The sequence below is a fragment of the Carcharodon carcharias genome, chromosome 11 (assembly GCF_017639515.1).
Source record: "Carcharodon carcharias isolate sCarCar2 chromosome 11, sCarCar2.pri, whole genome shotgun sequence".
Lineage (NCBI taxonomy): Eukaryota > Metazoa > Chordata > Chondrichthyes > Lamniformes > Lamnidae > Carcharodon > Carcharodon carcharias.
In genome coordinates, this window is record NC_054477.1 from 71,542,473 (window position 1) to 71,556,696 (window position 14,224).

A 14,224-nucleotide genomic window follows, 5' to 3' on the forward strand; every position below is an offset into this window, starting at 1 on the left:
ATTACTGAAAACATGTTGTCCTTTTATGATATAGACATAAATGAGGGATCACTTTTGAAATTTCTGAAATGAGGAAACACTTCACAGTGTTCATGGCTCTTACTTCTCTCGTACAGCAATCTATACAATAAAATGACAGAAGATTGCAGCCTTGTTTTCATGATTAGTGAGTTTAACCTGAAGTCCTTCAGACAACAAGGATGATAAATGAAAATTCATTCTCGTTATAGCTTTATTTCTTTTGATATCTTAGAAGCAATTTTTTTAAATTAGATTCACAACTTACTTTATCAGGAGAAAATGGAAGTATAAAGGGTAAGGGAATTCATTAGCATATCTGCAGTTTGTTGTCTTCTTGTATATATTAATAAAAATTAAATTAGTAAACAGAAATATTGGTTGTATAGATAAATTTTCATTGGATGCTGATGTAATATGCCTTTAAGGGATATCAGCATGACATCACTAGAAGGGAAATGTGTCATGTGATCCACTCTTAGTTTCACTTTTGCTTTGAGCAGAGCACACACACAGCTCTGATGCCTTCAAGCTTTCTACCTATGTATCACTGTTGCCATGTGCCTAGTCTTAATAAATGAATCCAGAGCTTTACGAAATCCCTTAAGAGTGATTGGTGCCTTGTGTCTTGTACAGTAGATAAGCTCAAGGTATTATCTCCTTATAATAACAACAGATGCCATAGAGTTTCAAAAACAAGTAAGCACAGTATAATTTAACAATAAATTTATAAAATGAAACGTCTTTACCTTTGAATCTGAGCATGTAAAGGGAATATCATCTGCTTCCACTCTTTTAGTATTTTCATGAAAAAAAGCTTCAGCTAGTCGCCCATCTATTTGCTTTCGTTCCACCAAATTTCTGATATTTGCCAGCCTTTGATTGTTTTTACCATGTTGAATACTGTCAAGTTCCATAACTGTTCAGATAAGAACATAAGAATTTTCAGCATTAGCCCATTCCTTTTTGATAGGTCACAATCCAATGCATCTATCTTCTCGTAATAACTTTTCCCTCTCCAGAAACATATATGGTGACAGTTTAGCTACCATTTTTGCATTAATGCAAACAGAGTTTAGGTGTGCATCGATGCAATACAGGCAGTACAACCTGGGAGTTCGGGTCTGACCTGATTCCTAAGACTGAAACAGGAAGTGCCTCACAATCTTCAGTGAGCAGTAGCTGGTGTGAGGATACATTTCAAAGTTCTAAGGCAGTCCACATCACATTTTGGCAGCTTAATAAACATATTTCAGAATCTTTTTAATGCTGGAAAATTCTGACTCACTCTCTGATAATATTCCAAATTATTTGTCCATTGATTTGTGCATACATCCAGACACAACTGAAGCTCCTTTGTTGTTGCTCTCACTGAGCTTCTCAAGGTACAGTAGCAGTGTAACTTGGTCTACAACATTGTGTTATGAAGACATACCATAACCTGTATCTGCAATAGAATGGCAATCTATTTGACTTTTGAGGCTATTTAAACTGGGCGCAATCGTCCCAGGTTTGACCTAAGTGCGATAGTGGGTAGGTAAAGCGACATTTTACCCGACGGCCGCAATGGCGGCTTTTCATGCTGTATTGCTACAAACCTGTCTCATTAATTTTGTATTCCCAGGAAACACACCATTTCGATGGCAGGCAGGCTCCGATCTGCCTACCATGGCATCACCTCGCCGCTTTATCATGCCAGGCGCCATATTTAAAGCACAGCTGCACGCACACATCTCAGTACTTTCAGCCCAGGACTGCTGCAAATAGGACATGGCCTCAAGATCCTTTTGGACGCAGTGGAGGCCCACTGTGACGTCCTCTACCCCCACTCTGGCTGCAGGAGGGGCAGCAACATTACCACTCCGGCTTGGTAGGCAATGGCAGTGGTGATCAGTACCAATGCTGCACAGAAAGGGTTGGCCATCCAATGCAGATAGAGGATAAATGGTCTCATCCATGGAGCCAGGGTAAGGCAACCATCTCACCACTGTAAACTCACACACTCACGCCCATCACACATTCACTGGTATCTCGCTCGCTACCAGTTCAAGGGACATCAACACTCGGTCCTTAACACACAACCTCACATCTCCATCTCGTCTCATCTCCTCTGGAGACTGCCTTCTCAGCCCTCACCATCTTGAGGGTACTTGCACAGATCAACTTGTACCACTACACAAACTCTGGGATACCCCCTTCCTTAGTACAGCCCTCGCCCTTCAGCCTCTTCCCTTGCCTGAGGCCACTTCTCCCCCTTCCCCAAGCAAGCCCTAGCCCTGCAGCTGTACAAAGCCACTACCGCCTTATGGCTGGTGTGATAGGTGGAGCCCTGTCCATTAGCCCCCCTAAAAGTGATGAGGTGCTGTCTCCAAAGCCTGGCACTGATGACTGCAAGTACTGCCGGAAGCAAGGTAGACAAACAAACCTCGAAGTCCCAAGTGAAGTGCAGCTCGCCAGGTGTATGTCACTTATGTGCAGTTGTGAAATACGTTGGCATGCAGTCACGCTGACCTGGGCAGACGATCCAGTGTGGGGGATGAGTCCGGTGGGCTAGCCTTAAAATGATATGCAGATATATTAGATCCTGATGTCTGATAGCAGGTAATGTGGCCTGCCATTGACGGGCTGAGTGGACAATCGCAAACTGGTTTCAAGACATCGTGCAACCGATTTTTGGCCTTCTCACCATATTGTCCACTCATGCCGCCAAGTGCACCCAAAGCCAGCAGGCAGAGAAAATTCCACCTCCTCTCTCCTTCACTGTCACTTCCTATAAATTTTATTTCTCTTTGTGAAAAATGTTTCGTTTCCTTTTTCACACTTAACTTTCTAATTTTTAATGGATTCGCAGGTATTTTAATGCTTTGCCATAGTAAGCGGTTTGCCTGGGTCACTTTGGTAATTCCCTTTACAAAATGTTATTTTGATGACCTTGGTTTTGTTCTCTTTTCTGAAGATAATAAGACTAGCTTCCTTAATTTTTCCTCATCATTTAATTTTCTGATACCCAGGGAGTGAATTAATGGCCCCTCATACCCTCCATGTTAACCTATGCTCTTGTAACCACCTCCGTGGACCCTCATACCCTCCATGCCAACCTATGCTGCCCCACCAACACCCCTTGGCCTTTTAAAGCCCCTATGCTAACTTATTGCCAATGTGTGCCAACCCATGCCCCCCACCCACCAATCTTTGCCCTTACACCTAACATGCCAACTCACCTGATATCCACCATGGGCAGACCTCAGGACCCATGCAATGAAGAGATAAAATTAAGTTCTATAAAATAAATTTCTAAGGGAAGAATTTTGTCCTTGGCAGTTAGGCTCGGCAGGGGCGGTCGGGAAGCTGACCGCTGCCCACAATCAGCACCGTACCGCGACTTCATGCTGGTGGGCCAATTAAACTGAGCGCTGCCTGAGCGGGCCGGGAGGAGGAGGGCGAGCGGGTCGAGTACGAACTTCACACATGCTCGCGAGTGAGCACTGCAGAATCTCCTTGAGGCATGGTAGGTTGGACAGGCAGCGAAAAATTTAGCTTAATCGATTATTTAATGGCCTGAACAGGCCTTTTCACTGTAGGCAGGTGCGCTGCCGACTCCGGCGCGTGCCCACTGACCAAACTATCACACGACTGTGCATGGACGTCGGCACGCTCAGCCAACGTTAACATATGTCATTTCATGCTTGAGTGGGTCGGGTGCACTCCCGCCTACCAAGCGAAAATTTCTGCCCTAAGTGTTGATTGCAGAATGCACCATATTGAAAAAAATACTCGCATTCACACAAAACCCATTTACCACATTTACATTCTTTCAACTAAATAAAGTCTTATAACAGCAAACATTTCATTGAAGTACACAATCCTTTATAACAACAGGCATTGGAATTCAGAGTCCCACTTCAAGGAGTCTATACCATTTGTAGCTGTCAATCAAACTGTGAGATGGCAGGCACCAGAGTGTGATAATGGATGGATGTGAAATCAGTTATGCAGCACTAATCTAGTAATTGAAACCCTCAGGATGGAATTTTCCATGCCCGTTGGGAGCAATGTGTTTGGTGGCGGGAGTGGGCAATATTGCGAGAAGGCCAAAAATTGGTTTGCAATCATCCGCTCTGCCTGTCAATGGTGGGTCATGTTTACTGCCATCAGATGTCGTGAATGTCATTATAATATATCTGCATATCATTATAAGCCCAGCTCACCGGATTCATCCCACCACACTGGATCATCCAAGCACATTGGCATGATTGGTCGCAAGGGTTGCCTGTCGGGCTTCAAGCTTGAGGTGCCATGCATTCAGGTGAGGGCACAGGCAAGTTTCTTTTTCGTGGCTGGCTGACAGTGCGGGACAAGGGCTACCCTGCAGTTGAGGCGACTTTTGTGGATGCATGGAGCGGCAAGGACTGCACTGTGGACTTGGCAGGGTTGGGGGGGTGGCAAGGGCAGTGACCATTCCCCCGCAGCTCAGACAGTTCAGACACAGCTACATTGACATACTTGAAGTTGGGCCTCTAGCTTCTCTGCCCACTCAAGCAATGCAAAGGCATCAAAGTGCCACCAAGTGCTCCAGAGCTTTTCACCCCTCAGGCACAGACTGCAAACTAATGTGCATTTCAGTAGACTGCAGAATAGTTGGATGACTGAGCACAATGTACAAGCTCCTTGCTAAAACTGGCCATGGAGCAGTCACTGGTGGAGGCGCTCACCGCTGCTTGCAAAGTCATCATCCCGGTTTGGACCAATCTCCCCCATACTTCAAGCTAACAGTGCTGCCTTACAGGGTTGGTTAGGAGAATGCCTGCGCCTGAGCTGAGAGCACAGCATGCAGTCCAATGGGAAAAGCTACCGGGCAATCGGTTGGGTGGAGCAGGGTGGAGGAAGGTGGGGTTTCGGGCAGACATGCAGCGCACTGAGCTCTGGCCTTCCAAGTGGTGCCAGCACTCTTTGGGATGCGTTAAGGGGCCTTCAGACTAATTAACAAAGACATGCTCTTAGAACACCCAAGCTAACCCACATGTTTCTCTTTTTCATCCTGGAGCATGGAGCCTGGTAAACTAGCTGTATGCCTCATGGCATACAGAGAGCAGACATGGAGGGCCTAGCTGCACATAGGGAGAAGCAGCACCCTCAGGAAGAAGGGATGGCTGGGGCTCCCGCACAGACAGCTGAGGAGCCACAGTGAGCCGGCGCTGGTTGGCGCCTAGCTAGACCCAGGGTCCATGGACACCGCCTTTCATTCCAAGAACCAGTGTCGCCGAAGGCTGCGCATATCCAGGGAACTGGTTGGTCAGATCTGTCACCAGCTGCAGGGTTTGATGCCATAGGGACATGGAGGGCATCCACAGCCCATGGATGTAAAAGTAACAGTGACATTCAATTTTTACGCCAGTGGCTTCTTCAGGGTTCCACAGGTGACCTCTGTGGGACATCACAAGCCTCCACTCTAAATGCATTCATGAGGTCATGGATGCCATACTCGTGGGGGCACACAACTTTGTGCGTTTCACCCAGATCCAGGAAAGCCAGGACATAAGAGCGCTGGGATTTGCCCAGATCTCAGGTTTTCTACAGGTGCAGGGTGCCATTGACTGCACTCATGTGGCACTCAGATCTCCGTGGCAACAAACAGTCAATTATGTCATCTGCAGGCAGGGCTTCCACTGAATGCTCAGCTGGTGTGTGACCACCACAAATGTATCCTGCACATGGTTCCCAGAGAGTGTCCATGACTCCTACATCCTCAGTAGGTCTCAGATCCCTGAAGTCTTCCAGGGTCCACAGATGTTGCAGGGATGGTTCCTTTGGGACAAGGGCTACCCGCAGAGGACGTGGCTGATGACACCCGTGCAGTGGCCTCAGACTGCAGCAGAGCGAAGGTATAACGAGGCTCATGGTGCAACTCACAACTTGGTGAAGCAAACCATCGGGATGCTGAAAATGAATTTCCAGTGCCTGGACCGGTTTGGGTGAAGCCCTGCAATATAGTCCACAGAGGGTGTCACGCAACATCATCGCCTGCTGTGCCCTTCACAACCAGGCGCTGCAATAGGAAGAGGAGCTGGCTGAGAAGGAGGTGGGGGAGCTGAAGGTCTCCTCTGATGAGGAGGACATCGACAGTGCTGAGGGTGATGAGGTCCTCGAAGGCGGTGATGACAGAGATGAGGCCATTGCACTGGCAAGATGAGGCAGGCATGCTCGTGAGGCCCTCATAGCTGCTAGATTTGTGGAGGATGATGATGATATGTGGTGAGGTGACTCCATAGATCCTCACATTGCATCTATGAACGTTTGACTTTAGTCTGGCTGATGGCAGCGCACATACGCTCTGTGATAATGCTCCTGTCATGGAGACCCAGTGAAGGCCCTAATAGCTGCTCGATTGCAGGAGGATGACAACATGCAGTGAGGACACTCCATAGATATTCACATAGCCTCTGTGAATGTCTGATTCCTTTCTGGCCAAGGGCAGCTCACTTGCACTCCGTGATCAGAGTCATATCATAGAGATGCAGCCATGAACCTTTAAAAGCACCTGATCCTTTGTCAGCCTTCAGCACCTGACCCCTTTAGGAGCACAGCCACTGGTCACAGATGCTGAAGAGATGGGAGCCAGCCCCACCTTAAAGGTGCTGGAAGCACACAGAGAGAATGACAGAACTCTATGGCGCCTGCCGACGACATTCTGGCAGCAATGACACGCACCATCGAGGTGCAGGCATCACTAATGTGTCCAGGGAGTGTGAGGCTGGACCACCACTTTGGCTTGGAGGCTGCACAAAGCACTGGGAAGAGGCCCTGGACTGAGACACCTGTCTTTATCTTGTGCAGGAACCAAGATTTCACATCTGAGTGACAAGAACGCTGCTCAACAGAACAAGGAGCCATAGGCAGGGAGACATTCTTGGGACAAAAACAGAATTACCTGGAAAAACTCAGCAGGTCTGGCAGCATCGGCGGAGAAGAAAAGAGTTGACGTTTCGAGTCCTCATGACCCTTCGACAGTTCTGCCGAAGGGTCATGAGGACTCGAAACGTCAACTCTTTTCTTCTCCGCCGATGCTGCCAGACCTGCTGAGTTTTTCCAGGTAATTCTGTTTTTGTTTTGGATTTCCAGCATCCGCAGTTTTTTTGTTTTTAGACATTCTTGGGAGTTTACTTCCAATAGTGAACATTATGTAAAAGTGATTAACATCAGTGCCTAGGCTGTGCAACTAAAATCTTCTTAACTTTCCTAACCTAGTCTTGGTGCTCCCTGGACATCCACAGCAGGGGTGGAGGCAGCTGCTGACTGCTGTGCCCTGCCTGTGGTGATCTTGATGGGCGTTCTCTGGAGATCCAAGTACTGGAGGGCCCTGGCCTGCTTTTGGGGTCCTGCTGTGTGGCAGTGGCACCCTCCTCAGCCTGTGGAACTGGAGCTGCTGGGGTCAAAGGAAGAGGGGATTTGGATGGGCCAAACACCCCAGAGTCATCTGGATGGATGGCCCCTGGGTGTGAACCTGCTGACCCTCCTCCCTATGGGTGCCTGAGGGCCCCTGGTTGTCTCCTTGAGAAGAAGGGGAAGCTGAAATGAGATTGAGCTGCCCTGCACCCCTCTCGTATGGAACTGCTGGAGGCCAATTATCAGCGATGGAATTCAGCCCGCACAGTGCAGGAGCGATGTCCTGGACCAAGGTCTCCATGGCGGCTGTCATCCTACCAGTGTTTACCTTGGTGTGGTGGCATGCTGGCACTATCACCTCAGACTGAAGGCAGATTGACTCCTCCGTTGTGCCTTGCAACTTGAGGAGCACAGCAGACATCCCTTCCTGATGTTCCCGAGCTTGCCTTTGCAGCTCCAGCAACTGCGACATGACCGAGTCTAGAAGCTCATCATCTGACTCGGATTCAGCAATGTTCTTACCTCTAGCAATCCCCCAAGTGCCGGGCACCTGGGAAATCCCTTCCACCACCTGCTGTGGATCAGACAGTGCAATGTGCTCACCAGGTTGTGATCCTGAGGCTACTCTAGAGCTAGGTCCCACTGATGTGTGTGTCTCTGTGCTGGTGGAGGGTGTGGATGAGTGCTGTGATGGGATTTCACTGAGGATGTCATCAGATTCTTCTTCCAATGTGTTTTTGGTACTTGATTGGTGTCTCCGGGTCATGGATTCCCTCGACCTTTTCCCAGATGTGCCAGTGAAAGTAAGGAGAGGTAATTAGTGCATGGCAGTAGGCTGTGAAACAGGACACACCACTCACTTGGGTGACCACTGCCGACCTCACCACCAGCACAGGAACAATCCAGATCTTTGCCGGCCAGCTGGATGGCTCTATTTTCAAAGTCCATGAAGACCTTCATTTCAGGCATCCCTCCAACCTCTTGCCGTGTGTCAACTTTTCCTGCATGAATACCTATGGAGAGAGTGTATGCAGGATGCCTGCCAAGCCACATGATGAGTATGCCTGGCATGTGTGGGTAGTGAGTGGTCCCATTGACGGGATGAGGACAATGAAGATGTGTGTGAGAGAGTGACTGGTGATGTCCCATGAACTGGCAGTGAGTGAGGTCCCTGTGGATATGTGATGGGTTTGTGAGTGTGTGAGTTGAGAGTGATGAGAAGAGTGACTTATCCTGGTGGAATGGAGGAGATCATTCATCCTCTTTCGGCACTGGGTGGCTGTCCTCTTTTGCAGGGCGTTGGCACTGACCACGGCTGCCACTGCCTCCTATGCTGGATTGGTGATGTTGCTGCCCTCCCTGCAGTCGGGAGGGGGGGGTGGGGGGGGGCGGGTACAGGACATCCAAAAGGCGCTCGAGGGACCCGTCACTAAATTGGGGGGCTGCAGTCTTTTTGCCTTTCGGAGCCATATCTTCTGTGCAGCAGTACTGGGCTGGAAGCGCTGAGAGGTGTATGCATGGCTGCACTTTAAATATGATGCCCGGTGTGATGAAGCAGCGAAGTGATGGCATGGCTGGCAAATGAGAGTCTGCCTGCCATCGAAACAGCGTGCTTCCCGTGAATGCAATCGTCAGACGGACTTGGGACAATATGGTGTTAAAAGCCACCCTTGTGGCCAGCAGGTAAACATTCTTTGTCCCACCCATTACCACACTTAGTGCAAATATGGGATGATTCCGCCCTCAGGCTTATGTCAACAGACAGAGTGAAATAGCAAGCAGTGATTTTGTTTCAACACTCCAGATACCTTTTTTCAAAGATTTAAAGGGCAAGACTTTTAAGTGCCGTGACAGCATCACAGATGCCAGTCTTCTGCCAATTCTATTCACTCCATATGATATCAAGAAAAAACTGAAGACACTGGATATTGCAAAGGCTATGGGCCCTGACAATATTCTGGCAATAGTACTGAAGAATTGTGCTTCAGAACTTGCTGCGCTCCTAGCCAAGTTGTTCCAGCACAGTTACAACACTGCCATCTACCTAGCTATATGTAAAATTGCCCAGAAAAATTGTCCTGTGCACAAAATGCAAGTCAAAATCAATTACCGTCCCATCAGTCTACTCTCAATCATCAGTGAAGTGATGCAAGGGGTCATCAACAATGCTGTTAAGTGGCACTTTCTTAGCAATAACCTCCTCACTAATGCTCAGTTTGGGTTCTGCAAGGCAACTCAGCTCCTGACCTTATTACAGCCTTGGTTTAAACATAGACAAAAGAGCTGAACTCCTCAGGTGAGGTGAGAGTGACTGACCTTGACATAAAGGCAGCCTTTGACTGAGTGTGGAAATTCTCACTCTTAACAATTAAGACCCCTAGCAAAACTGGAGTCAATGAGAATCAGGGTGAAAACTCTCCACTGTAGGGAGTCATACCTAGCACAGAGGAAAGGTTGTGGTTGTTGGAGGTCAATCATCTCAGCTTCAGGACATCACTGCAGAAGTTCCTCAGGGTAGTGTCCTAGGCCCAGCCATCTTCAGCTGCTTCATCAATGATCTTCCTTCCATCTTTAAGTCAGAAATGGGTATGTTCGCTGATGATTGCACAATATTCAGCACCATTCGCGACTCCTCAGGTACTGAAGCTGTCCATGTCTAAATGCAGCAAGATCTGGACAATATCCAGGCTTGGGCTGACAAGTGGCAAGTAACATTCACACCACACAAGTGCCAGCCAATGATCATCCCTAACAAGAGAGAATCTAACCATCATTCCTTGACATTCAATGGCATTACCATCGCTGAATCCCCCCCTATCAACATCCTGGGGGTTACCATTGGCCAGGAACTGAACTAGGCTAACCATATAAATAGCATGGCTACAAGACTGATTCCCCAAAGCTTGTCCACCATCGACAAGGCACTAGTCAGGAGTGTGATGAAATGCTCTCCACTTGCCTGGATGAGTGTAGCTCCAACAACACACAAGAAGCTCAACACCATCCAGAAAACAGCCTGCTTGACAGGCACCCCATCCGCAAATGCTCACTCTCTCCACCACTGGCGCACAATGGCAGTAGTGTGTACCATCTATATGATGCACAGCAGAAAATCACCAAGCCTCCTTGGACAGCACCTTCTAAACCCACAACCACTACCATCTAGAAGGACGAGAGCAGCAGACATATGGGAACACCATCATCTTGAAGCCCTCCACCAAGCCACTGACCACCCTGACTTGGAAATATATTGCCGTTCCTTCACTGTTGCTGGGTCAAAATCCTGGAACTCCCTCCCTAAAAGCACTTATGTGTGCCTACACCAAATGGACTGCAGCAGTTCAAGGCGGCGGCTCACCACCACCTTCTCAAGGGCAATTAGGGGTGGGCAATAAATGGTGGCCTAGCAGGCAACGCCCACACTCCATGAAGGAATATATTAAAAAAACTCCCTTTGACAGCTGCTTTTGGCAGCTCCACTTGACACTTTTGACAGGTTCCTTTGACGGGTCCTCTTGACACTTTTGACAGACCTCTTTGACAGATGCTTCTGACAATTTTGACAATTGATTTTGCTAGGTCTGTTGACAGTTCCAATGAGCTAGACAGTAATGAATTGATACACTTTTTATGCACATTTATGTCACCTTTTAACAATTCCAAAGGGCACCTGACCTGCACTAAAAGGCATCTTACCTCCACCATTGGGCATCTTACCTTCCCCACAGGTGTCCCAGGACCAGATCCAAAGGGGTAGTTTACCTCTCCAAAGGTGTACCCTGGCTATCCAATGGAATCCACTAAGTTCAGGCCTGCTCTTGCCAGGTCTAATCTGCACACTTCAGATTTCACACTCCAAGGCTGCCAAAATCGCACTTCCGTGGAGGCAGCTAATGATTGGTCAGCTGCCTCCGTAAAACACTCATGTGCAAAATGTGCCCCACCTCCATTTCTGCCCCTGCAAAAATGGGTATTGCTCTGTTGGAGGCAGGACATCATTTTCAGCCACTCCTGCCAGGACGGAGATGCTCTCTGTCATGGCTAAAATCTGGGTCAGAAAGTGCTGGTTATACCCAGCAGCTCTGGCAGCCCCTGCGGAGAGAGAAAGAGAGCGAATGTTTTGAGTCAAAATTGACTCTGCTTGGAAGAAGATATTCGACTTGAAACGTTAACTGTTTCCTTCTCTGCAATTGCTGGCAGAGCTGCTGAGTATATCCAGCGCTTCCTGTTTTTAGTTTCACCTTCATGGTCACTTTTGCTGATACATGCTTCTTAACCTCCCAATTTAAAAAAAAACTTTGTTCAAATTCTCACACCACCATGCTGGGATTTATTAAATCATATTCTCTCAATTATTAGTCCCAACCTCTGGATAACAAATCTAGTAACATCACCACTCCAGTATTGTACCACCCCATGAAATGAATTTGGGCTGTCTCATGATAATTTCTAATGGGCACATACTCACTGCACAAAAATGACTGTAATTTATCACAAATTGCTATATGGGGAAGGTTTGCTCTCTGTGCCAGGTGCAATGAAATCATAAGCACAGTTACTATTTCATTATACCCAGTGCGCAGAGCAAATTTTCTGCTTAAATTGAGAACTCATTGCGGAAAACCAATAAGGATAGTTGGTAGCTGGTAAAGAAAGGAACTAAAATTACAGTAGTGCAATATGACACTATGGATAAAACACTGCTGAGACAGAGAGGAGGAAGATTTCTGTTTAATCTAACATTGTTTAACACCTCGAGTACAAAAGTTGAAAAAAGATCCCATTCTTCAGAAGTGACGAAGGGTGTTGTGGCCAAATTTGCTAACGACACAAGGAAAGCAGATTGTTTGGAGGGCACAAAGAGTCCAAAGTGATTATAATTAGGTTAAGGAAGTGGGCAAAAAATTGGCAGATGGAGTATTTTGTGGAAAATATAAGGTTATCCACTTTGACAGGGAGAATGGAAAAGCAAAATATTACTTAAAGGGTGAGATTCTACAGAATATTCAAGTGCAAAGGGATCTGGGTGTCCTTGTGTATGAAACACAAAAAGTCTGAATGCAAGTAATTAGGAATGGAAATGGAATGTTGGCTTTTATTGCAAAGGGGATGCTGTACAAAAGTAGAGGAGTCTTGCTACAATGGTACAAAGCTTTGGTGAGTCCACACCTAGAGTACTCCGCACAGTTTTGGTCTCACTAAGGAGGGTTATACTTACATTAGAAACAGTTCACAGAAGGCTTAAAAAATAAAAACAAAAAACTGCGGATGCTGGAAATCCAAAACAAAAACAGAATTACCTGGAAAAACTCAGCAGGTCTGGCAGCATCGGCAGAGAAGGAAAGCATTGACATTTCGAGTCCTCATGACTCTTCGACAGAACAATTCTGTCGAAGGGTCATGAGGACTCGAAACGTCAACTCTTTTCTTCTCCGCCGATGCTGCCAGACCTGCTGAGTTTTTCCAGGTAATTCTGTTTTTGTCACAGAAGGCTTACTAGGTTGATTCCTGGGGTGAAGGGGTTGCCTAATATGAAAATCTTGAAGAGGCTGGGCCTATACGCATTGGAGTTTAGAAGAATGAAAGGTGATCTTTTTGGCACTAAGAATGAGTTTGATGCTGAGAGTATGTTTCCTCACATGGAAGGGTCTAGAACTAGGGGGGCATAGTTTCAGAATAAGGCCTTTCTCATTTAAGACTGAGAGGTTCTCAGAGGATGGTGAATCTTATGAATTCTCTACCCTAGAGAGCAATGGGGGCTGAGCCATTAAATATATTCAATTGAGATAGACAGATTCTTGAACTATGGGAAGTTAAGGCTTATGAGGAACTACAGGAAAGTGGAGTTGGGGCAAGATCCAATCAGCCATGATCTTATTGAATGGTGAAGCAGGCTTAAGGGGCCATATGGTCGACTCCTACTCCTATTTCTTATGTTCTTATTTTCTTATCTACACTGTACATGATTAATCATGCCAGTAATCAAACAAGCATTTGAAAACAAATTAATCAACTGGTAAACTTGAGCTAAGTGCGCCTTTTAATCAGAGGCCTGAATATTTATTGCAAAAACAGCAATTAGAAGGCCAGTCTTCTAGAGCCTGAAGGACTCAATGTTATCTTACATTCCGGCTATACGTTAAATAAAACAAACTAAGAGAAAGCTACAAAAGAAAAAAATCACACTGAAACAATCTGTATCTGGAAAGTATGAACACTGTTATCTGCCAGCTTTTGTACTCAATTACAAATTCAATCTCTTTACTTGATGCTGTTCTTACAAACAATTGTAAATTAATTTACCATTATAAAAAGTAACAGACCCGATTATTTGCCTCAGGCAGTGGAGGGAAACTGACAATCTTACTGGAAGCAACAAACACCCTGGGCATTAGAAAAAAGGCCAGCTGTTCAGGGATGAACATTCCTGCCTCACTTTATGCTCGACCAAGGTTGTGTTTCTCAATCATGTCCACAGAAATAACTGCAAAATAGCCTTTCTTGATCCTATTTCAACAAGAGTTGAGGCTCTGTAATACTTTTAAATCCAGTGACTCAGCTAAATTGAGAGGCAGCAATAAGCTTGCAATATAAAGTAAACAAACTATGAATTTAATGTAGAACATCAAAAACCAAAATGTGTATTTTCCTCAGATCCTTTGGTAAAATAGCTTTAACACCAGAAACAATGAGAGCAAATATCCCATTTGTACTCAGAATTTGTGTGTGTTTCCTTCTTTCCCAGTAGAGAGAAATTTGCCAGGCTCCTGATATTCAATTTGCTTTGAATGATTCCTGCCCGATTTGGTACAAAAGCCATTTC

General features: G+C 46.5%; 1 protein-coding gene across 3 annotated transcripts in view; it reads right to left on the reverse strand.

Moving 5' to 3' along the window:
* Positions 1-14,224, reverse strand: part of LOC121284474 (PC3-like endoprotease variant B) — an 893,918-nt gene that overhangs the window by 8,837 nt on the left and 870,857 nt on the right. For all 3 annotated transcript variants that reach the window (XM_041199978.1, XM_041199979.1, XM_041199980.1), the window contains exon 18: positions 768-937. In XM_041199978.1, the coding sequence (XP_041055912.1) occupies positions 768-937 (170 nt within the window). The remainder of the gene's footprint in view (positions 1-767; positions 938-14,224) is intronic.